We start from the raw sequence: 25,811 nt of genomic DNA, 5'->3' as shown, positions 1-25,811 counted from the left end.
TGTGCCCAAGTGTTTCTTTTCCACGTGATTACCCATTGATTTCACCTGTTGTGGCTTATTACTTGTCTCTTGACCAATCCGCTGCCTCTTGTATCAATCACCTGTGTCTCATTATCTCGTTATGCCATGTCTGTATTTAAGTTTCCCATGTGGTGTCTTTTCCCCTCACATTCCACGTCCATGCCTGGTTTTCCTTTATCCCAAAGTAAGTTTGATTCCCAGTCTTTTGTTTTGAGTTTGGTTTGTACTTTGCTTTTTTTGGGCTTTTGTTTATCATTGAAACCATTTTGAGTTCACCCCTACCATGCCTCTCCTCCCCGTGTTCGAGTCCTGACAGTATCAAATTGTCAAAAAATGTACCTTGGGTGTATTTTTTTCAGTTTGGATATGACTTTTTTTTATTTTCTAATTGTATTTTTTAAATTTAGGCAAATTTGGCTTTCCTGTTACAAAAAAACATAGTTATTCTTGTTGAACTATGTGTACAAGTTGACCTACTGTATATATATTTGTTTAATATAAAAATGGACAAAATTTTCTGCAGAGGTGTACTTGCAATAGGGGGCGGGCGTAAATGAAAATAATTGAGAAGCACTGCTTTAACAATTTGCACCTACGGTCGTCTGCCATGCCTCCCTGTTTCCCTGCATTTGGGTTGTGTTTCTTCTATGTTCGCACCTGGCTACCCTGACAAAGTCAAGCCTTACCAATAAGAGCTTCTGTGGCAAAAAAAGTTTTTATTACAGTTTTAAGTCTTTTTTTGAAAGTCTATGAGAGGGAGGCTCTTTGTCCAGCGTCGGTTTTTGGAGGTGGTGGTGGTGAGGTCGTGGTTGCAGATTTCTTTGACAACTTACTTGTAGTATCCAACAACAAGGAAAACCAACTTCAAGTTTTAAACTAATATCTGACTAATCTGAAGATCGGTGGTGTCAAATGTAGAACATCTAGTTTCTTGCGTCTTCCCTCAGCCGTCAGGCTCGTTCACATCAAATAGGAATCTCAGCCAATGTTTTGTCAATTATGCACATTTTTATTTTTGCAAATGCTAAATATTGGATATTATTGTGCCAATTTACTTTTTAATTTTATTGCTTTGTCGCCTTTTTATATTTAGCACTCGGCTTTCATTGTGTATACGCCAGATAGCAAAGGAATTATTTCATTGCACAGGGTAACATGGGTTCTTTTATACATATTAAAATAAACTTGAACTTGAATTACCATATTATTCACACTACAAGGCGCACTTGACTATAGCCGCCACGAAGGGTGTAACGGTACATGTATTTGTATTGAACCGTTTCGGTACAGGGTGCTCGGTTCGGAACGGAGGCGTACCGAAAGAGTTTCTGACGTAGTGTAACCATTACTTTTCGAGGCTGTGAGTTGATCGTGTTAGTTTCTTTGTGTAGATTATATTTACTCCGTCTTCTCTACTATAATGAGGACCAACACGGACAGTATATAACCCAGAAACGTCAACGGTGCAACAACGTGGCCGCCGCGAGAACGCAGTGAAACCCGGGCGTTAAAGTCAATCAGCCAATGCAAATCAGTCGCAGTGCGTGTCCCAGAAGCGGCTCAACGCGACGCACGTGAAAAGAACGGCAGAGTTTATTATTTGACGCGAGACGCGGCCCTACTGCGTCAATACTACTAGCTAGGATCGGGCAGACCGGAAGTCAGTGTCACTCGTGTAAAAATACGGTGGATCAATTTTCAAACTAATATGCAACTGTAACCCACTTTTTGAGTCCATCAGATCTCTTAAGTGGTAGATCGGGGCACAGTTGACTTTGTTGATTTACTGCTGTCTTGTCTGGCATAATAATAACCAACACGGCCCCGTGTTCAATACAAAACCCTCCTACCACAATTAAACAAGTAGGAACTAATATTCACATTGGAACTAAAGTTATACAACATAAAATATACAATATGAATGAATACTACACATTTGTAAAATACAAATACATAATAAAATAAAAGCCCATTTAAATAAAATGAAATGAGCTAAAACACCTGTAATTAAATAAGAATAATACACATAATACACACTTAATTTCTGAGTGGCGCTTTAACTTGAGAAAATCCTTTTGAAAGCTTTTGAAAAAAGTTCATAAGAAAAAAAAAAAAAAGATTCATTAAGGCATTTCATTTGTAAAATACAAGTTAAAATCTTTGTCATTGGGATTGATTTTCTCTTTAGCACAGGAATTCTTTTTTTTCTTTCTTTCAGAAAGAAAGCTGACCAATATGCGGGGTCTGAAAGGCAAATTGTTGTTGGATTATTATCTTTAAATACCCGCTACTTTTTGAGCAGGATTCTAGCTTTGTATAGGCTAATGTTCCTATTGTTGAAAGCACAAAAGTGTGTAATAAACAACTAGCACATTTATATTTTGCATTTTGTTTTCTTACTGTGCCGAAAATGAACCGAACCTTGACCTCAAAACCTAGGTACGTACCGAACCGAGATTTTTGTTTACCGTTACACCCCTAGCTGCCAGCCACCAAATTTGGCACGAAAACGGCATTTGTCCATAGATAAGCCGTACTGGACTATAAGCTGCAGCTGTCCTTACTGTATTATGGGATATTTACATCAAAAGATATTAACCGGTAACACTTTATCTGACAGCGGCATCAAACGACTGTCATAAGACCAAATAAACTACCATGAGGCTTTGTAGCCAATTGGTTCAAAGAAGCTTCATTTGGCTATCACTGATCTTGCATCGCCCCGTGGCAGTTCCTCGGCGTTCTCCTGCCTCCGCCTGGGCTGGGCGCCGGTGTATCAGCAGGGTGTTGCCTGCACCGGCGGGGGGCCCTGCCCTGCCTTGGGCTTAGTGGGCTGCTGGGGTACCCGTGGCGTGCCGTGCCGGTTGGGGGGCTGCGGCTGTGGCTCGTGGCCCGGGTGGGCGGGCGGGGGTGGGGATAGATGTGGGGTTGGTGGTGCGTCCCCTCCTGCCATCCCTGAAGGCCGGTTGATGGGTGCGCGGGTGGCCCGGGGGACCACCCTGGATCCTGGGGGGGGGGGGGGGGCGATGGCTCCCTTGCTGGGCTGCGGGAGGAGGGATGGGCTGCGCTGGACATCCCCAACCCCCTGCCGGCCCTCCCTCCCCGGCCTGGCTGGGTGGGGGCCGTGGCCCTGGGTTGGCTCCCGCTCGGCTTCGCCGCCCGTCTGCATGGCTGTTGCGCGTCCGGTGGGGCTCGTGTGCCGCGGGATGCGGTAGTGCATGCTCGGGTTGGGGGTCTTGGTGCCGGGATTGGCGATGGGGCGGCGTAGGGTTGGTCGCCAACGGGCTTACATTCATAAGAGATTCACATGATTACTGGGTTCTAGATCACAGAACTGATTTGTGTACACTCTACCTCTTTCAATCACTTAGCTTATAGAAACCCCTGTCCCCCTCTTTCACTGGCCAATAGGCCCCCACATGGTGTAAACCGGAAATACATCTCGCTGACGATGGCACCAGCATATTAATAATTAGTCTAGATGTTCTATGTATTTCTTGTTGTTGTTTGTGTATGTGTTTCTTTTCTTTCTTCTCTTGTGTTGCTTTTCTTCTGTCCCCCCATAATCCCTTCCTGTTCGCTGCTTTGTCATAATAAAAAGGTATTTTGAATGATCACAATGGGAGTATATCAGATTCTCAATGTGAAACATTAAAACTGTTCAGACAACCCGGGCACTTAGACTTCCATTCTCTGTGTCAAACAGCTGAACAGGACAGGTTTAAAAAAAAATAATAATAATAAATAAATCATGTTCTGTGCTAAATATTTATTCAGTAACTGTTCCATTCGTTTCAGTAATTGCTAGTTATGGTATTTGGTAACATTTTATTTGACAGTGGTGCCTTAAGATTGTCATTAGATAATCATAATTATGACATGACACTGTCATGAGTCATTAATGAATGCTTGTAACATATTTCATTTAGTGTTATCCAGCAAATTATCTGGCATAGGCATTCAGTAATGCCTATGATAATGTCCTGTCATAATTATGACAGTCTTATGAACACACTGTCAATTAAAGTGTTACCTATTAACCCATATAAATCAACAAAGAAGCCGCACTGGACTATAAGCCACAGGTGTCAAAATGAAGGAAAAAAGTAGAGGCTTTTAGTCCGAAAATTAAGGTACATTTTTTTCAGCATTTTTATTCCCATATTGTTAAAATGTCGTCATTGGCAAATTTTCTTGAAATGTCGTAACATTATTTTGAGGCTATTTGCCCACCAATAGTGACTGTCCAGAAGGTTTTGCTTAAATTCTGACTTTTTGGCGCTACCTGTGTGACACTCATTCCAACAAGTGAACAACAACTTTTGTTTCCAGATGCCCTAAACACAAGGAACCGCCAGGTGATCTGCACTACCCTGAAAGTTCTTCAGCATCTGGTGATGTCTGGGGACACGGTGGGAGAAACCCTGGTGCCCTACTACCGACAGATCCTGCCCATCCTCAACATTTTCAAGAACATGAACAGTGAGTACGGACCTGTAAGAATAGCAAATCAGGATTTTGAATGCGAGTCTGTGCAGTAGCTACTATTATACCAGAATTGAGAGCAGTCTGAAATGTGGCAAGTTCAAATGACTTTTTTTCTACATAACTGCTCGGTTCTGTTTTTTCACTGGAAATGCTAAGTGTTTCCTTTTGGTTGAATATGAGTACAATGAAAAGAATGCTTTCTTTCCCCCCCATCCTCTGCCTACGCACTCAGCGATAAGAATCGCAGCATTGTCTCTTCTGTAAAGTGTCTGACTGCATTGTGTGTCAAGGATTTGTCCTCCCTGAATGCATCCACCTGGCTGGCACGAGGACCCAGACAGATTGTCATCAAAACGGCAGGTCTCTTTGTGTGGCAACGATGCGAGTATTTAGCAGCGGAAAAAGCTCAGAGGCAGCACCGACCCCAAACACAGCTCGACGCAGTCAGTACGATGTAAAGTGTGACATTGTGAATCAATCATTTAAACTCCGGCGTTAACAGGAGAAGACATAAGGCTTTAGTCCCTTAATCGATATCCAATTTAAATCTCTTGTCTTCCTAATTCGCATACATAATCTGTTACCATTTGTTGAAAGGAAAGGAAGAAGCCTTCGAAAGACAAAGGGGGGGGTAAGCCCGCCTTATTAGCACAAGGCCTTATGCAAATCCTCCCGGTAAATTAGCTGTCAAATCAATCCCCTAAACCATTCTGAAGCGGGAGGTATTCCGCTGCCGCGCAGGCTCAGCAGTTGGCAAAGTCAACCCCACTAGGATTGGGTTAGCCCAGCCCCGGTATTTACAGCGGCCTCTTCTCCGGCCTCTCCTGCTCGTCTATGCATCAATTAAACCTGAGCCAACCTCACACCTGGCAGGCATCCCGGATATTGACCGCTCCCAGTCTGGGCTGGGGAACTGGCCGGGTAGCTGCCAGAGCATAGAACCAAATCTGTTAAACAAGGTCAAAGGATTTGGTTGAGTTTGTGGTGCGTAAAAAGTTATCTCAAGTTGCTAAAACAACCAATGGAGTAAATATGAAACGGTATGATGTAAAAAAAAAAAAAAAAAAAAAAAAAACAAATGAATGAATTAAAAATTAAATGGATCGAACGTCTGTCAGACGAACTGATTACACAATATTATTTTAAACCTGCTGCCCACGTTTTTGGACATCACACTATGGATTATGTACACCACACTTGTACCCCTTTCCTACTGGCCAAAAAAAACGTGTCAACCCACTAACATTGGTGGCAGTGGAAAGGTGCAGTGACCCGCCTCGACCCGTGTCAATTACCCCGCCAAGCGACCCGCGTTAAAATCACCTCGCCTCTGATCGTCATGCAGTGTGAAAGCAAAACCCCGGGTCAACAGTCAACACCCTAATCTACGTGGTGACGTCGGCTCTTACGTGATGCGTTATAACAACATGCCAGTCGCCCCCCATTTAACACCCCCCACAACCGTAGTTACGTCGATGCTAACAACAAAGCTAGTAGAAGAAGAAGAATTCACGTCGCCTACGTTGCCTCAGCACTAGCAGAGTGTTGATCCTTTGCCGCATTTCGACCATTTTGAGGGCAGTAAAAAGCATGAAAACAGAGAACGCAAACGGAAAGGAGGCTTCCATAATGCTCTGCATTGTTTACTTCCTTGAACCGAATGAATTCGGTCGCACTTGTCGACGTTGATCTTAGCGTGGTGACGTCACGTAACCTTACGCACGGCTGAGGAGGGGTGAGGGGGTTAGACAGGTGAAAAAAAACATTAAAAAGACACGGCTTTTTTTTTTTTTTTGTCAGTGGGAAAGGTGCCAAATGCCAATTGCTAGTGGGTTGCATCAGCTTGGAAAAAACGTGCGTTGACCCACTAGTTTCAGTGGGAAAGGGGCATTGGAGTGATCCACAGTGATCCTTCGCTATTTTGCGCTTCAAACTTTGCGCTCTGTCTATCGCAGATTTCTTTTCAATTAAAAAAATAAAAAATAAAAAAATGCAGTATGTTATAGAGCTGTCCCAATCTGATTACGCAGTCTTTCGCTCTCGCTTCTGTCACTTTTCTTGGTCAGGCAATGCACTGGTCTTCTGCTGCTGTAGCTCATCTGTGCGTTCAGAGATGCTCTTCTGCCTACCTTGGTTGTAACTGGTGGTTATTTGAGTGACTGTTGCCTTTCTACCAGCTCGAACCAGTCTGACCATTCTCCTCAGACCTCTGGCATCAACAAGGCATTTCCGCCCACAGAACTGCCGCTCACTGGATATTTTTTCTTTTTCGGACCATTCTCTGTAAACCCTAGAGATGGTTGTGCGTGAAAATCCCAGTAGATCAGCAGTTTCTGAAATACTCAGACCAGCCCTTCTGACACCAACAACCATGCAACGTTCAACACTCAAATCACCTTTCTTCCCCATACTGATGCTCGGTTTGAACTGCAGGAGATTGTCTTAAACCATGTCTACATGGCTAAATGCACTGAGTTGCCGCCATGTGATTGGCTGATTAGAAATTAAGTGTTAACGAGCAGTTGGACAGGTGTACCTAATAAAGTGGACGGTGAGCGTATATACAGCATAGATAGTTTTGCTATTAGAATAATACTGCTATTAATGTCCATAGGGGGCACAATTATTTTTGTGCAGATAGGTCTGATGCCACTGAAGATCTTGAGTGTTTGAAAGGGAAAAATATTCAGAAATGACTTAGTTATCACACTTCAAAGGAAAAACCATGCTTTGGACAAAATCACAAGAATGTAGTTTGATTCAGAAAACTGCCATTGTGTAAAAATTGGGCATGCATAAAAAAATTCTGTCATGACTTATGGACTTATTTTGGCCTCAAACTAAGTCATATGAAATATTCAAATTAGACTTTTGTATACGTGTATGTGTGTGTGTGTGTGTGTGTGTATGTATATTAGGGCTGTCAAAATTATTGCGTTAACGGGTGGTAATTAATTTTTTTAATTAATCACATGAAAATATTTGACGCAATTAACGCACATGCCCCGCTCAGACAGATTTAAATGACAGTACAGAGAAATGCCCACATGTTAATTGTGTTTTATGGAGTTTTGCCGCCCTCTGCTGGTGCTTGGGTGCAACTGATTTTATAGGCTTCAGCACCCATGATCATTGTGTAAGTAATTATTGACATCAACAATGGCGGGCTACTAGTTTATTTTTTGATTGAAATACGGTACATAAGGACTGTATTTGTTTATTATAACAATAAATCAACAAGATGGCGTTAAAATTATTAACATTCTGTTAAAGTGATCCATGGAAAGAAAGACTTGTAGTTCTTAAAAGACAAATGTTAGTACAAGTTATAGAAATTTTATATTAAAACCCCTCTTAATGTTTTCGTTTTAATAAAATTGGTAAAATTTTCAATCAAGCCTATAGCCTGAAGCCTATAAAATCAGTCGCACCCAAGCGCCAGCAGAGGGTGGCAAAACTCCATAAAACACAATTACCAAGTGTTCACTGTACCGTCATTTAAATGTGTCTGAGCAGGGCATCTGCGTTAATTGCGTCAAATATTTTAACGTGATTAATTTAAAAAATGAATTAACGCCCGTTAACGCGATAATTTTGACAGCCCTAATATATATATATATATATATATATATATACACATACAGCATATTTAGTTTTGTTATTAGAATAATACTGCTATTATTGTCCATAGGGGGCATTAAAAAAATAAAATCTAAATATGTGTAGCTAGCTAGCCACTGAACATTTTGAGTGTTTGAAAGGGAAAAAATATTCAGAAATGACTTAGTTATCACACTTCATAGGAAAAGCCATACTTTGGACAAAATCGCAAGAATTTAGTCAAAATAAAATAACGCCCACGGGTTTTAAATGGTGGCTTTTCGACCAATGGATGCTTCAATTGTAGGATTGAAGAGTGACTTTATGCAAGATTGGTCAGTTTGATGAATTGGTGAATTTGAGTGTTGAAGTGTGAATGGATCAAAGTTTGGTTGGTTTAATAGGATCGATGGATGCATCTAATTTGGAATTTTGAAGTACTAACTGTTTGTTGTTTATTTATTTATTTTAAATCTGGTCAGATTAATGAATTATCCATCCATTTTCAACACTGCTCTGTCGTCATTAGGTCGCGTTTCAATGAATTGGATGTATGGATGGATGGATGGAAGGTTGTTTATTCAAATAATAGAGAGCTTTAGGGTTAAATATTGTACGGGTGAATATACGATGGAAATGTTTGGTTGTTAGGATGAAAGTTTGAGGGTGAATAAAAATGTTGATGGATTGATGATTATTTGTTGTTATACTATATCTGAATGAATAGAAGGTTTGTTGGAAGTTTGTTTCTTAGGAATGTCTCCTTCCTATTGTCTGCTTTATTTGCATGCAAATAAAAGATTCTATTGAGGTCCATTAATGACGGAATGCTGTACATACAACCCCACCTCCATCCCACCCTTGGCGTGCTGTTTCAGAACAAGTGAACGTGCCGTCTCTCGCAAAAACAGGCATGGGCATTGTTAACACTCGTCGACTAACTAATCCCTTTTGGTTCCCCCACACTCTGACTCCCAGAACTTGCATGGTATCCCTCTAATCTTCTGAGCCACAACAGCCCCACTGTCCAGTATGTGCAGAAGTGTTTGTGCATCTGTCATGAATGCAGCTGTTATGTACCCCCACCACCCCTTCGCTCCCCCATTGCAGCTGTTGGCTTCAGTGTCAAGAGAAGCCTGTGAGTTGTGTACAATGCTCACCATCCACTAGCTGGATTTTCTCATACATACACGGAAAAAGATGTACAATCGCACTCTGTCCCCATTTACGGCTCCGTGCCATGACCCTTTCCCTTTTCCTGCTCTGTTGTTCAGGCTATGAATCAATATGCTGACACCCACTGCTGTGGGGTCAGGGCTACAGTCAGATATCACCGGCTTCTCATGCAGGACAGATCCCCTTAGGCCACATTCACACAGTCCGACAGTGTCGCTCCCGCTCGGAGACAAGGTTGCGACCCATAAAATTGGCGTGTATAGAGGCCTTATCGCTGCTATTTTTCCACTGTCAGAACTGGACCCTAAGCCATTGCCAAAATCAGACTCTTAAGTGTCCTTTCAGTCAGAGAACCAGACCCCCGATAAGCAGAACAGACTCACGACCTCTTGGTTCCAGGAACAGCTCTATTGTTCTTTGAATGGGAAACAAAACAAAACAAAAAAAAAACTGACTGCTTAACCGCAGGCAGCTCACTGACATACTCATGCATCATTTTGAAGAGCACAATAATAAGCAATCACATTGCACCCGCATCCTTGATGTACCCCGTTGTCTCCCGCATCAGCTCTCGCTGCCTTTTGTTTGCTTTACGCCTTTCCATGCATTAGGTGTTCGAGAAAACACGTTGAGGACGGCGTCGGAATTCCTCCGGTGTGATTTGCACGCTCCTCTTGTTTGCTTGCTGTGATGAATCTTGCCCCTAATGAAATGCAACAACATTTCCTATGAAGGAGAGACGTGCTCACTCATCCGGCAAATTCTTCCTCGGAGCTCAGACGAGGAAGGTACTCATCTGCTGCACGTCATTCCGGGAAGGGAAAAGGGGAGCTTTTGGGGTAAAGCAGAGATACATGAAATAAAAGATAAGGATAACTCGAAAAATAACTGCTTCTGAAAAGCTACTTCAGCCTGAAATACATCCAGAATTCTATTTTGGAGATTCTACACTGTACTGCTATATTAATACTTATAAGAGAAATAAATAATAACTACTTGTGTACCCAGTCAAATGAAACCTGGGAGGGTTGGCAGCAATCATTCACTGACAGATTCTTCCAGTCAAAACAGATGCTTGAAACCGTCACTGGTGTAGTAATCTTACCTTTTAGCCAGAATGTCGAATCACGCCAGCCGAATCGCTGGACCCGCACTGGCTGGGATCCGGGCCGACAAAAACCGGACAACCCGGTCAAAAGGCCAAATTCCGTGCGTTCACCTTAGTCTTAACCAAGGGCTTAGGTGGGCAAAGGGATGCTAGGGACATAAAACTACCAACTTTTCAGGATGCTCAAATTATCCCCACAAACTTTTAAGCAACCTTATTTGCATTATATAATAACTTCAGTTATATAGGTCATTTATATTGTCTTCTTATATGTTGTAAGGATAGAATTGATCCTACAATTATTAAATCAATTACAGTACTTTTATTATGTTCACTTACACAGACCCCTTTTCACTTGTTGAATGTGCCAGTCCATTTTTCCCCTGAAATGCATGTTTGATTGGCTGATGACTTCAAACCCCCCCCTCGCCCCACCCCACCCAAACACACACACACACACACCCATTCACAGCCGGACAGAAACACAACATGCCGCCTCCCCCGCCCCCTTCAAAGACGAAGGATAATAGTTTTTTTTTTTTTGTCCCCCGCCAGCAGTAAGTAATGTAAAAAGACGTGGATTTTGTGGAGGTGGGGAACACCCCACTAATTTTGCTACTGCTACAGTTCTTCAAGTCGAATTTACTCAGAGATTTCTTGAAATAAGAAAAACAGTTTGTAAAAAAAAGTTTGTATATCTAATCTTAAAAGAAAAACTTGTAGCTTGTCATAAATGTTCTTAATTCAAGAATATTGTTGAAAACATTATTTGAATGATTTTTTTTCGTGATTTAGGTGAAAGATGACCAACTTTTAGATGTTGGGCTCAATACAAACAAATAGTAATATTTACTGAAAGTAAGTGGAAGAATCTGACGCATTAATCTGTTAACTACCCTTTAACACCAAAAAAGGAGAAAATTATTTGACTAGATTTTTTAAAAAATCTGATTAAGACGTTATAAATTTGCAGTGTGAAAGTTAGTATCGGTCAATACAGATTTATTTTGCATTAATCATTTAGCCTATCAATTAATTAGGTTCATATTAGTGAGAATGTAGCCCTGACCCCATTCAACAAATATGTTTGGTCTTATTAATGTCCCTTCCCCAGCAAAAAGTGTACATGCAGGTTATGCTGTTATATCGTCCCTACCAATATTAAGACCAAACCTACGCCGTTGGTCTTAACCCCTTGTACTGACTCTATTTTGAAAGCTGGAAAAAGGCTTCGAAACACAAGTTGAAAATTTATTCAGGCCGACAGCGTTCAAACGGCAAGGCAAAACAGCAAAAGACCCAGGATTTTAGGCAGACTGGTTCCAGGGTCACCATATCACAAGTCAACAAAAGATTCCCGAGAAAAATGACAACGATGAGTTAAACATGCAGTCTTTTTGAAGGCTCTCGCAGGGCGGGCTGTGGGCAGGAAGAAGGATGTGTTTAGGCGTTGTTTAGGATACTTGTCTGTTTGTGGATTGGACAGGAGGATTTTGGAGTTACTATTGTCAGTGCAACGAGGGTTGTGGATTTTGCCACCTCAGCGCCACGTTAGATCTGAGTGTTCACTTCACGGTCGCGGGTTCCTCCTTATCAGATGTCCCTTGCCCCGCCATTTGTTCTGGACTGTCTGGAAGAACTAATTGCAGGAGTTGGTGGTGTAGATGTGGGCTTGTAGATGTCTTGCCTATCACCTGGTTGTCAGCGTCAATCTTGCTCAGTCAGCTGCATGACGCACGTGTTGGGCTTCCGTGGTCAGAAGGTGTCATGTATCTCTTATGCCCTATGTAAAATATATTCTGCTTGTTTTTCTTAAACTATGATATAAATGCTATTTATTTTATATTGTGTACGTTAGAATAATACAAAGAGTCAAAGAGTAAACATGAGAAAAGATACTATTCCTTCACCGGCAATGAAAAATGAGCATTCACAGCCAGTCCTTCCAGTTTAGAGGGATGAGCAGTACCTTGATCATGTGCATCCCAGCGTAAATAATATTGTCTCATCTAATTTTTCCTCTGTGTAAAGGCTGGGTTATGCTTCTGCGGCAGACCTATGACGTTAAGGCAGACCCGATTTACCACCCTCCGCCGTAGCCGGTCGTGCAGCTCCACAAAATTCTGACTACGCGTCGCGTCAACGCGTGGTGACATGACGCAAATGGACTGTGATTGGTCCGCTCAGACTGTTGTTTCCGGTTCAGCGTGAAATCACCGCCATTTACAAACATTGTTGGGCTAATGACCACCTCCGCAACAGTCTTCTGCGTCGCCTGCGCCTCAACATTTGTATGATAACATTTGTTGTTCAGTGTTGATCGGCTGCAGATCCACATTCAGGCATTCCATCTTTGTTGGCTTTGTTGTGTAACCGGAAGAAAACTATAGGAAGTCGACAAGAGTCCCCTAAAACCGTACAAACCCAATGCCACACCCCTCTGGTGGCTCGGAGGTGAAATATAGAGCAACGCATTCCCTTGCCGCAGAACTATTGAATGCTCATTGACGCCGTAGTCGCTACGCCATCACCGCAACACAGAAGCAAAACTCTGGCTTAACAGTGGAGAAAGACACAAATGATAACCAATATTTCCTGGAAGTTGGCAAAATAGCCAGTACTTTTCACGCCAATAAAATCCAAGTGTGTCTTAGGCTAGGTTCATACCGCAGGTCTTAATGCACAATTCCGATTTTTGTTGTTGTTAGATTTGAAGCTAGGTTTATGTGCACTTAGCTTGGCTAAAAAGAACACGCAGGAAGTCGATGTAGCTTTTGTGGAGGTTTGTAGCTGCTCCCCACGGCTGCTGTGATCGCAGCCTTCTTTATTTAGGGGCAAACAATAGGATGGGAGGGGTCCGGAAGGCAACATGGGACATTGAGTAGATCACATGAGGGCCACATGGCCCAGAACAAAGGAAAGGCTGACTAGACAGAAGTTATCCTATCAGGTGACTTATAAGGAAAGCATAAACGTTAACTGTATGCACAACAATTCGTTCATTTGTCATCAGTTTTTTTGGCATGATCGTTCAGACTGTCTTTGTCCATTGAGCCAATTCAATTGTCACGCATGCGCACTAATTCGCTGTCAGAGATACGCTAGGCAAACTGACCCGCATGCGCAGGAGCATCAAAGCAAATGATTACACATGGTGGCTCAACGTCATTCACGGGTGATCATATTTTGATTTCCAAAAATAAGAGACATAAATAATCCCCGTTTAGTCTTATATTCAAAGGTTTTATGGATTGATAGAACGCATGCACGCACTGTGCGCACGCACACACATAAGCCTTATGTGTGTCCGTCAGTTTGCCTCGACTCGGCCATGTAAGCAATATTGAAAGCATTATCAGGCTTATCCTTTTCTTCATTTTATTTATTTATTTTTTGTGGTCAAGCCCGCCTCCTGCGCAAAAGCCGAGTTCAAGCTAGGCGCTAATGCTAATGCACAGCTGTCGCTGCCGTCCTGCCTGCCGCTCTCGCTCTTTGGTGACGTAATTGCTGCATGAATTCTGATTTGGAAGACTTGACAGTTCCGACCACTGCCACATTCTAGAAAAATGTGGCCCAGATCGGATTTCAACCACATACGAATGTGAACCAGATCGGATTTGGAATGGTTCACTTCTATGCGACTCTTCCCGTTCAGACTGTCAACTTAACGCCTCATTCGAGTCGGAAAAACACAAAAAAATTCGGATTTGTGCATTAAGACCTGCGGTCTGAACCTAGACGTATTTTCCCGCCTACTCATCACACATTGGCTACCAAGTGTAGTATGTGTGGCTATTGGAGAAACTAGCTTTAATGGACGCAAGAAGTCAAGCGGGCTTCGTCTAAGTCTCCTATGGAGAAAGGAGAAACACAAGGACATATTGCACAGGAACAGAGACTATTAAGAGTGTGTGCCTATTTTCTTGGCTACTTTTTAAATTTTCTGAGTGGTTCAATGTTTGTTCTAACCCTAACCCTGATGTCACACAATAGCTGCGCTCATAAGCAGTGCCATGACCCAAAATGCGATGCGCACATATGTGGACGCCAAGTCCTAATGAGGTTATATTTTTTTAAATGACCAAAAACAATCCTATAATGAGTTATCGGTAAAACAAAAAAATTAAACGTTACAAAATGTCCCCAGAAGACTAAATGTTCAGAGAATGGGAAAGATTTTTCTTTCACAACCATAAGGCCTTGTTCAGACTGGCAGCCAAAATCGGATTTTTAGCCCATCCAGATTGAAACTGGATGGCTCTTTTGTTGACTGAACAGTCCCAATGCACAGAAATCTGATTTTTTTTTTTTTTTTTGCGAGATGGATTGAAACCACATACGGGAGGGAGTTTCATATCAGATATGGGCAAGATGCTTCTTAGTCTGAACAGCTCAGATGGCATCTGACTGTGCGCTACGTCACTTTGTGCTGCCTGACGCTTTCATTGGCACAGCAATCTGTCAGGTGTGTAAATAATGTGGGCCAGTCTGATCAGGCCCAGATATGATTTGGAGACTTGCTAAAAATAGTGTGAACGGTCAGCCATGACAATCAGATTGGAGGAGGAATCCAATATGCTTGCAATCTGAATGCAGTTTGAGTGTACCAATGTTACCATTATTGAAAACGATTCAAAATTGTCTGTCGTCATCAGTCGTATAAGTCAGTCAATTCAAAAATAATGGATGAATAGTTGTTTCTCAAATCTGTCAGTGAATAGCAAGTGGTAATGTGAACTGTTGGTGCAAAGTGCAGAACCTTTAAATCCGTTTAGGTGACTTGATGATTGGTGTGTCTTTCAGATCAGATCAATAAGTAGAAGAGCACTGTAAGTCAGTAAGACGAGCATTGGTGTCTCTTGTTGATGCTACTGTGGAGCAAAGTGAAAACAACCTTTCCATCAAGAAAAGCCTTCTGTGGCATTCATGTCAGATATTTTAAGACCAGCTAATCTCTACCAAGACCTCCACTGTTTACAAGTTTCAGTTTTTACAGTTTCTCCTTGAAAGTGATTCATCTTAATCCCTGGTCCGTTAAATCAACAGAGACAAAATACTATACTGACATGTGTCAACATATCAATTTAACATGGATGAGAACAACACTGCCTGAATTGAGAGGCAATAATCATCAACTTTTTGTAATATGAACTGTACCAAAACAAACCGAACTGAACTGCAGTTTAATGGTGTCCATAGACTTCACTATAAGTTGACCAGACACGGGGCTTGGGGCCCATTAGTAGGGGGCCTATTTTTTAAAGATGCACCGATACCGATACTAGTATCGGCAGGGGGCGCCGATCCGGCCCGAAATGGTGGTATTGGTATCGGCGAGTACCAACAAAGACGGCGCCGATACCATTTACCGGTCCATTATTATAACATTTGACCACAGCCTTTTTCTCCTCCTGGCGCTCACTACACTCTGTCTCTGTGTTGTGTGATGACACGTGAACACCAAGCAGCTATCGCTATTGGCCTGCTCCAGACCAATGAGAGCGGGCCAATAGCCACTCCTGACCAATCAAAAGGGGGCTTTTTCATATGGACAAAAAACAAACCAGGAAATATGGCGGCGCCGCGGCGGTCGGGAAATATTTCCAAATAGAAATCCCGTCGATTAAAATCAATGGCTGCATGCAAGATTTGCGGCCTGAAAGTTTGGAGATGTGGAGTTAAATCGGCCAGTTTCAATACCTCAAACTTGATAAAACATTTGAAGACGAAACGTGAACGAACACAACGAGTTTGAACCTGCAAGAGCAGGACTGCTATCCAGAGGAAGAAGGCCGCTGGACCGGAGCAACAATCTCTGGTCAGTTCACTTCGTCTACTTTACTTTTATTGTCTTTTACTGAAACAAATGCAGCAGTAATTTGGGAAGTGTTTCCAAAGTATTGTTGCCACCTTTCAGAAATAGAAATAAGGGACTCCCACCTCCCGAAAAAAAGGAGAGACGGGATGCTGTGGTCAATTATTATTACTTATAATTGTTAGCGTCCGCAAATGCGGAAACAAGGTTGAACCTCGAAGCAGACAACAAGCGGGGGATACATAAAAGGGTTTAATGATTGCAAACAAAAAATAACACGCGATCGCGGGACAGTAGAAATAACAAAAGGAGTCCGTGACAGCAGGTCGACGGACAAACTAAGACAATAGGCAGCGGTTACAAACGAGAGCAGCACAATAACAGAAAAACCCAATGCAGGGGCATAACAAGCAAATGTAGCGAGATTATTGTGCCAGATGTCAAATAGCGATCAGCAAGGCAAATATCTCGGCAGCCTTCTCTGAGATCACCCGTGCTTAAATGCTGTGTTGATGAGCCTGCATTGGATTCAAGTGCAGAATGTGACAATAATTTCATGAAAGTTGCACTGTTTGGACTTTGAGAGGTTTAAAACACGTTTATTCAGTTCATTCAGAGTTTATTATTATGAATTTATTTTTACTTTCTTACTGTTGGGCTAGTATTATACATGTTTTATTAATTTCACAAACTTAGCACTATTTTGGCCTTTGAGAGCGGAAGGTTTATTCAACTATTGTCTACTAGGGTTTAGTGTACTTTTTCCTATTTTGCAAAGGTAAGCAATGGCCTGACAAAACCTTGATAGCAATGATTTCACATCCAATTATGTAGCTCTTTGGGTAAAAAAAAAAAATTAAGGAAAAAAAAAAAAATATATATATATATATATATATATATATATATATATATATATATATATAATCGGGGTGGTATCAAAAAATGGTATCGGTGCAACACTACTATTTTTAAAAACTTAAAATTCAAATATGTTTAAAACCAAAGCCGCTAGCGATCTCAAACCAAAACAGACACCTCCCTTAGGCATATACAAGTCTCCTTGAGCAGCGACATCAAAACATTCAAAGTCGTTCCCTAATAAAATCCCGATTATTTTTTATACAAGTATAACAAAACTTAAAATTGCTATAAAATTCTTAAATTTTACGCTAAATGCACAAAAATCACCAAATGCAGAGATAAACACCTATATTGTCAGGCCCAATTGCAATATTTAACATCATATAAGTTTTTGTTCGAAATAGCAACTTTTTTTTTTTTTTTTTTTAATCTAGTGCAAGTTTTCAACAGCTAATAAATCACTCAATTTTCACATCAGAAACATAACACCTGAGGAAAGCATGCAAAATCATCTTAGTTTTACTCAACAAAAGCAAAATTTGCATTTTGTATTTACAATCACAATGTATTTAGGTAGAATTCCGCTATTATGTAGAGATACAAAATCCAATATGGCGGCCGTCACAAAACAGAGCTTTTTAGGTAGAAAATTATTGCAAGTAAATGCTTAAATCGCGGAATTTCTACACATATGAACATAAAACAGTCTATAGATTCTTGGTTAAAAGCAAAAAAACGGGCACTTATCATTCATTTTATGTAAATTTACAAGCCAAAATTACAGAATTGTTTAATCCAGCATGGCGGCCGTCAAGAAACAAATAGCTTTTTAAGTTGAAAATTCTTGCAAATAAATGCTCAAATCGTGGAATTTCTACACATATGAACGTAAAACAGTCTAGATTCCTGGTTAAAAGCAAAAAACGGGCAGTTATCATTCATTTTACGTAAATTTTTCAAGCCAAAATTACAGAATTGTTTAATCCAGCATGGCGGCCATCAAAAAACCAATAGGTTTTCAAGTTGAAAATTCTTGCAAATAAATGCTAAAATCATGGGATTTCTATAGATATGAACATAATACAGTCTAGATGCTTGGTTAAAAGCAAAAAACGGGCAGATATCATTGATGTTACGTAAATATTTCAAGCTTATGTTAGGCTAATTTTTTCCATTCATTTCATTGTATTCACAACGTGAAAGTGCATGCATGGTGCTGTTTTTTATAATAATTACCTTGAAACCTCGACCAAATCACTGGGGACACTCCTGCCCACTTGTATGCAGTAAAACCTTTGTCCTATTTCCACCTAAATTGTCATGTACCAATGTACCACCATATTGCATCACACTCATGCATCACAAAGCTTTCATCACAAGGACTGTGTACTCTTTATTATGTCACAAAGAACAACGAGAACAGTATATAAGGCACAAACACACAGCATTCAGTGTCGTCAGCGATACAGCATACGTTTGCATGCCAACTAGCCATTACCACTTGACCTGATTGTTTTCTTTGTCAACATCAAAAAAATCCTATGTCTGCGATATGTAACTGGTTCCTCAGTCTTGTACATGACATGTATCCGGCGTTAGAACGCAGCGTGTTTTGAGTTTATCACAGTGAATAGTGAAGGCCACCTCAATGCCCTATAGGTCAGCCCCCTACAGCAAGGCGTGGTGCAAAGTCTGTGGGAGTTGTCTTGTCAACTGATGGCGGAGTCTATGTGGTGTCATTACTGTAGTCTATTCAGAGTTTAAAAAATTTAGATCTTGGTCTTTTTCTAGTCTGTTCTAAGTTTTTTTTTTTTTCACATGTCCTTGAAGTAGGCATTTGATCATCGACTGACTCTCAAGTTCCTTCTATGCTGTTTTGTTTTTAAAGGCATTGTCCATCAATAACATCAGTGAACCGGAGATATGTGACAGTTTAATGCATGTTCTGAACGTTAGTGGTATTATCCATTACATCTTCAGACACACATTGGTCTTGGCATATTTTGCATGAAACATTATCCTCTGCTTTTTTTTTTAACACTTTCAACAAGGTTACTTTCTACCTTGGGGGCTCTTTGGACGTGCTCTTTATTTTAGCTGGTACTGTGGCATTGTTGTGTTGTCCCGGTGGCGTTTTTCTATGCTTATCTGCGAGGTGTAGGTCCTTAAACCCCAATTCATCACTGACATAGTCTCGCAGTAGCACACACACGAACATGCACAGAGAAACATGGGGTGATCTGTTTCATTTGGCCTCTTTTATCTTCTTGCTGTAGGAATGTGGCCAGCTATGATAAGGTCTCAACCACTTGAATTCCGGGCACACACACAACTAGTGATAGTAGCTCTTTGTGCGTGTCCGACTTGTGAGGTTTTTCCGATGGTGACAGATGCGATGCCAGGGTCAGCCACTCTGTCTTCGCCCATGCGTTTGTCTTTATCGGAGAATCACACACTCGCAGGCCATACTGGATGTCTTCATAAATAAAACTGCAGAACAGCTCTTGTGTTTTGTTGAAAAAATCTTTGTGAGAAATTACATTTCATGCTTAACTTAGGTATTGTCACATTGTTTGACCTATTCAGACAAGACAAATACCCTGGTTTGAGCCTGCTATTTGCTAGAGTTGAACAAGTTGTGGTCTTATGCCCTAGCGCTACACTGTATAGGTCTCGATCACAAACATTTGCTTTATTTAATGACCTTTTCTAGCTGCCGTAGTGAAAAATTAATACGCTTGCATGTTCCTTTCTGTGTACGCAGTGGACGCTAGGGAAAGCTGACTAACGTAGCCGCACAAAACTCCCACGTATATACCGCCGTGCAAAACACACACATAAACCCGTGGCCCCCCATGTAATCCATCATCCTCCACAGACGAACACAGCCCCCCTGTCCCCGCGGATGATAAAACACACACCTCATCCTCAACCGCTGTCGCCTCTTCCACCTCGCCCCTCTCCAGTAGGAGATATCTATCTATCAGGCAATCACGGCCCGCTGACATCCTCCTCCGCCTTGAAAATACAGCAAGAGGCCGAGAGACATAAGGGTGGGGATGGCTGGAGAGATGGAATCCAGGTAATACATCGTTCGTCACCTGTGTTAGCATGCTTGGGGGCACATAATGAATTTCTCCACCTCTCTCAAGCTCAAGAGAATATAGTTTTGGTATCAAGTCTTTTGTTTTTAACTGGTTTTGTTTGCAACCCTGGTCTAGAGTAGGGGTCGGGAACCTTTTTTGACCGAAACAGCCAAAAAACCCCAACATATTTTAAAATCTAGCCCTTTTCCACATATATACAGTATCCAGGGAAATTCCCATGTAGGTGACGCGGGATTTACTCGTGTCATTGCTTTCACGCATGAAGAGATATCCCGAGAATGACGTGGGTTGGACACTTTCACACACTTGTCCCGTGTTTCCCAGTGGTGCTCTCTGCGCGAGGGCTGCTGCGCGATTTTATAACACGGACTGTTGAAATCCGCCCCACTCACCGAAAACAGGTGGACAATTTATTCGTCGACAATGGTAAAAACAAGGCAAAAACAGACGACGGAGGGACAATTCTGGATCCAAAACAAGGCTACATGTTTCCGAGCAGCAAAAATCTGTGTTATCTCAGTGTCCGGTCTTTTTAAAGTCTTTGCTGAAGTGGGCCGTGTCGACGGCTTGTCCGAAGGTGCGTCTGGGCATTGCTTTTGGGTCTTCCCCTCGGTGGCCGGTTTTGGGCGGCTTAGGTTCGTGCGCGAATTGGGACGCCCGCTATCAACTTTGCTGTCCGGGCTGGCTGTACTTGTTTTAGGACAAAGCGCTTTGTCCTTGGAGTTTGCTGGGAGAGCTGATTGCAAGAGTTGGTGCGTCAATCTCGTGATAAGACGGCATTGTATATCTCTTCTATTTCTTCTCATTAAACTATGGTGTGCTATTTATTTTATATTAGTAGTGTAGTCCTACCGTAAATATGAAAATGATACTATTTCCTGATTAATTATATTACGTGTGTTAGAGTAATGCAAACAGTTAGACGGTGCCTACGAGAACCTGTACCATATGTATGTGTTAGACTATCTTTGTGTTAGACTAATGCAAACAATTATATGGTGTGTGCGATGACGATATCTTTTCCCCTTCAGGACATTACGTCATTTTTGGTCGGCATCGGCTGTCACAATGTTGGTCAAATCATGTTTTGTTCCAGAGGAAGCGTTCTTGACGTCATAACTGGAGCCACTTCAAGCTCATCAAGCTTTGTTTTGTTGTCTTATTGGCTCTCTGCCTACCACTTATGTTAGTATTTTATTGATCCACGTTGACCTACTGTCACAGATCCATTGTGCTTTTTCCCCCTTTTCAACCAGCGATCGCGTGTATTTTTGTATTTAATAAACCATAGAACGCCTCCCTCTGTTGTTTTCTGCTTTGAAGTACAACCGCAGTAGCGGACCCTAGCACCGGGAACAAAATAAACCACACATTTTCAAAGATGGACGATGGACTCTCTTCCTCGGTTCTGTCAAGGACGCATTGTGTAATACTCCCTTTTCAGCCAGCAATCGCGTGTATTTTTGTATTTAATAAACCATTGAACGCATCCTCCGTTGTTTTTTGCTTTGAAATACAACCTTGTTTCCGCAGTAGCCGACGCCAGAGTCTCTTTGCCCATTGTTGAGTTAATTATCGAGGGTTGATTGAATATTTGCTTGATGGATTTAATATTTGCTTGTGCTCATACATACCTAATACATACATAATACATATTGCCATATTTTTTCGTATTGATACAACCAGTAAATGATTATTGCTTTCTATACTAGGTTGTAGTATAATGTTTAAGTGTTACAAAGAGTAAAGAGGGTCGGGATGACAACTGCCTTGCTTCATGGCCGCATCATTGCGTAACTAGACCTTCCGGGACATCTTCAGCACCTGACGTCTAGACTTTCGTCTAGACTTTCGAGGACATCTTCCATTCGGGGACATCTTCCATGGCATAACTGAAGTGTCTGGGTCATTCTGACCACTTTATCTAAGTGCCTTTGCTTACACACATGTATTTAGTTAGTTCCACCTACATGCTCACACATAGCCAATCAAAATCACATGGGTGTCTCCAGCTTGCTTTCCCCCTCCCTTTAGGGCGGCACCCTTCTGTGTTAGGACAAACCCCTAATAAAAAGTGCAAGGAGGTTTTTTTCCTTAGATCAATTTTGGTGACTATACAGCGTAATCTAGCATTTCTCTGTCTAGTCCCTCCTTGCTCTCCTTGGCCAAGAAAACTGAGTGTCTTCTCTCCTTATTTTTGGGTAATTTTACAAATGTCTACCTAAGGGTCTATTTTTGAACTTGACACCCATTTTGTCTTCAGTCTTTTTTTTTTTTTTTGTCGCATAAGCAGTACCTTATTGTACCTCCCAGTAGCTTATTTTTTACTTTATTAAAATGACGTGTTCACTTCTGACAACTTGTAAAGCTTTAACAACCATATGTACACTTATGTTCAAAACGACAAGCATTTTAACAATAATGCACTTTAAGCAAAAAAATTGTTGTTCAAATGTCCATCTAGTCTGATCAATATGTAAATTCAGTGGATTAAATTTGCCTAATTTGCCTGACAAAAGTCCGCTATCATAAAAGCTACGAATGCTAACATATTTACAATTCTCATAGCAAATCGCTCACACATAACTCCACAAACTGTAGCTCTTAATCACAAATGCATACACAAACATATATTAGCTGAAACAACTTACAACCTTATTTGGGCCAAACCAGAGCACAGCGAACCTTCATTCATGTCAGACGTCTGAGTCTGGTCCTCAGTCATACAAGGCGACAGTCCATCCAGACCCAATGCTGCCACCACAGGGTAGTGTATCCTCCATCATTAAAAAAAATACAATACTTTTGGGAGTCATTCTACAGGAGTGGACAGGATTGGATTTACGTTTTGACTCAGCCCCGGGATTGGAATGGAATGATTTTTCCTCCGGGAACAGGGGTGAAAATCCACTCCAGATTCTACCTTGGTCATGTCGGGACTACGCCACTGGTTGTCTTTCCGTCTTTTAGGCTACGTTCACACCATAGGGCTGATACTAAATTAGGATGTTTTTGGTTACGATTTATTTTTGAGTCGCCATACATGCAAAAACTGTTGTTCTGTCGAACGGTGGTGACTACATTTAACTGTTGATGACGTATAAATCACATTCATATGCATCTGCGTTCGAACTACAATGTTGTCACATATGACAAATCGAAATCGGACTGTTCGCACCGGATTTAAAAAAAAAATTCAGATACGTGTCGCTTTTGGGCCAAGAAATCGAAATTGAACTGCTGTGTGATGCAGCTCTAGTTATCAGAAAATCATTTTTATATTCAGATAGTCACATGATAGAGCATTAAGTAACAACCAAGGACAATACCTATTGCAATTTTTGGTTGAACAATAACAAAAGATACACAAACACGTAATTTCAAATAAACTAACAGCACCTGTTGCAACCTGGTTGGGGAACCAGGGAATTGAAAAAGAGAAAGGAGAGCAAAAAATTACAAAAGACAACAACATTCTCTGTTGGAACATGGGGATAAACAAAGAAGGGAAAAAAAAAAACAAAAAGCAACAAAAGACATCAGGGACATGGGTGACTGATGTGCCACTATTCAAGTCTATGCAAGCCCTGGAGAGACAGAAATAAGTTGAGCGCTCTTATCAATCGTTCTTCAACTATGTTCCTTCAGTCCTGATGCCTTGCGGCTCTGCGCACCTACCAACTCTGTTAATTTCTTTGGTCAGCGGGTCCACGGCGCCCAATCAGGTACGGGCGGCATCCCTCGGGCCTTCGCGGCTTCAATTTAAAGGTCAGCCGATAAGCGGGCAGATTCATGCATAATCTGAGCGCAGACACTCTAGCTCTGTTGACCCTCTTAAAAGCTTCATTCTTGACAGACTACGACAGAACTGCCTCATTTCGTCGCCTAATTCCAAACACAAACAACTCATCTTTCTTTAGGGTCTGTCTCGGTACGTAATTACTTCAGCACATTCTTTAGGAGGTGTTCTGTTTTTTTTTTAACGCTGCACTCATTAATTTGTTCATACGCACTTGTGGAGAAAGCGCACGGCAACAGAAGGGGGAGCAGAGCCCCAAGGCTGGAAGCTAGCAGACTTGAAATGAAATAGAATTTGGTGTCTGGGTGCAGGCGCTTTGAAAGCCCGACAAAGCACTACTTTGATTGCATGCTGCAGCGCGTGGAGGCTGGCCAGCAGCACAATTAAATAGCCCCTCACTCAACGGACAAATGGTAAACAACGTTGGGATTGTTGGATTTATGCTTTGTCCTGGCAATTCACTTTCAGCTCTTTATAATAATTTCATTTGTTTAATAGAATGCATATTAGGAGAGTTGCAAAGTTGAATGCTTGAGAACACTCATCAGCAGGGATGGGAATGGAGGACTGATTTCTGTAGAGAACTGGTTCCGTGCGTTTCAATTCCATGGAATCGTTTAGCAGTTTATGTAACGATTCTTTTATAGAATCCAACCAGCACGAAGTATGTCACGTAATTTACACATGATATGAATGCTCGATTCAGCAAGGAAAACTACGTGATTATTCAAAGAGTGGTTGTTCCCAAGTATAACCTGGCGAGTCATCACCAAGTGACTTCGCATTGATTTTCACAGGCGAGGTCATTATTTATGAGATTACTTAACTCATTCACTCCCAGCCATTTTCACCGGCGCAACCCCCTTTGCTCCTGGCCGTTTTACTGGATTTTGAATGATTTTGCAAGGCCCACAGAAATTCTTTTCTATTGCTATATAAACATGTCACCCACCAAAAGAAAGATTAGACTCTTCTTTCAGCAAGAAAAAAAGTTAGTTCATATCTTTTTCCATTCTTTAGAAATCCGCATTAGAAAATAGCTTAGTTTGAGCAATTTTCCAATTTCTGATGAAAAAAAAAAAAAAGAAATTTAGCTTTTTTCAAACATAACTTTGACTTTAACACAGCTATTTTTTGCTTTTGTGACATCCCAAACATCTGAATGTTTTCCTTCTACAAAATAACATAAACAACAAGACAAATAGAGCTTTTGATAGCAAAGTAACAATTTATTTACACATAACTAAACGATTGAACTGAGAGATGACGCTGTTGTGGCCGCAGCTGTCTCGCCAGAAGGGGTAAACCTTTCCTTCATCATCGCCTGTCTCATCAAGATAGATTTTTTTGAATCTTTCTTCTGTAGTGACCACTACCTCAAAACAGAATTCACCTAGGGAACTTGTGTGGGGCATGTTGTGTTCCTGGGGGGGAACTAATTTAGCCGTGCGCGTTTCCGGCTGAGTCACGAGACACTAGAGAGTCACGAGAGACACGAACGGCCAAATACGGCAACGTGAACTCTACTCAACGAGCAAGACAGACTCAACAACATCATCCGCTACACTGGTGATCCCCATCGTTCTGCTCGGTCGTCCAACGCCTGGCATCCCGGACGTCCTCCCGATTGTTCTGCTCGGTCGTCCGCCGCCTGGCATCCTGGTCGTCGCACTTGGTCGTTAATCACCTGGCATCCCGGACGTCCTCCCGATCATCTTACTCGGACTTCCCACACCTGGCATCCTGGACGTTCTCCTGATCATCCATTCGGTCGTCTTCCACCAGTGCCCCGGCCGTGCACCCCGACCATTCGTTCCGCGGGTAATGTCTCCTCTC

At 41.7% G+C, this 25,811-nt stretch overlaps 1 protein-coding gene across 3 annotated transcripts in view; it reads left to right on the top strand.

The window, feature by feature from the left end:
• The window catches only part of pacrg (PARK2 co-regulated), a 475,481-nt gene that overhangs the window by 275,536 nt on the left and 174,134 nt on the right, over positions 1-25,811 (top strand). Inside the window, exons 4-5 of one of the 3 annotated variants that reach the window (XM_057859060.1) lie at positions 4,354-4,503; positions 21,208-21,402. In XM_057859060.1, coding sequence (XP_057715043.1) covers positions 4,354-4,503; positions 21,208-21,287 — 230 coding nt within the window. In that variant the 3' untranslated portion in view covers positions 21,288-21,402. Of the gene's footprint in view, positions 1-4,353; positions 4,504-9,896; positions 10,609-21,207; positions 21,403-25,811 lie in introns of those variants that run through there. The other 2 variants (XM_057859059.1, XM_057859058.1) reach the window with 2 other exon arrangements.

Source organism: Corythoichthys intestinalis, chromosome 15 (genome assembly GCF_030265065.1).
Source record: "Corythoichthys intestinalis isolate RoL2023-P3 chromosome 15, ASM3026506v1, whole genome shotgun sequence".
NCBI classification, from domain to species: Eukaryota; Metazoa; Chordata; class Actinopteri; order Syngnathiformes; family Syngnathidae; genus Corythoichthys; species Corythoichthys intestinalis.
This window is presented reverse-complemented; position numbering and strand designations above follow the sequence as displayed.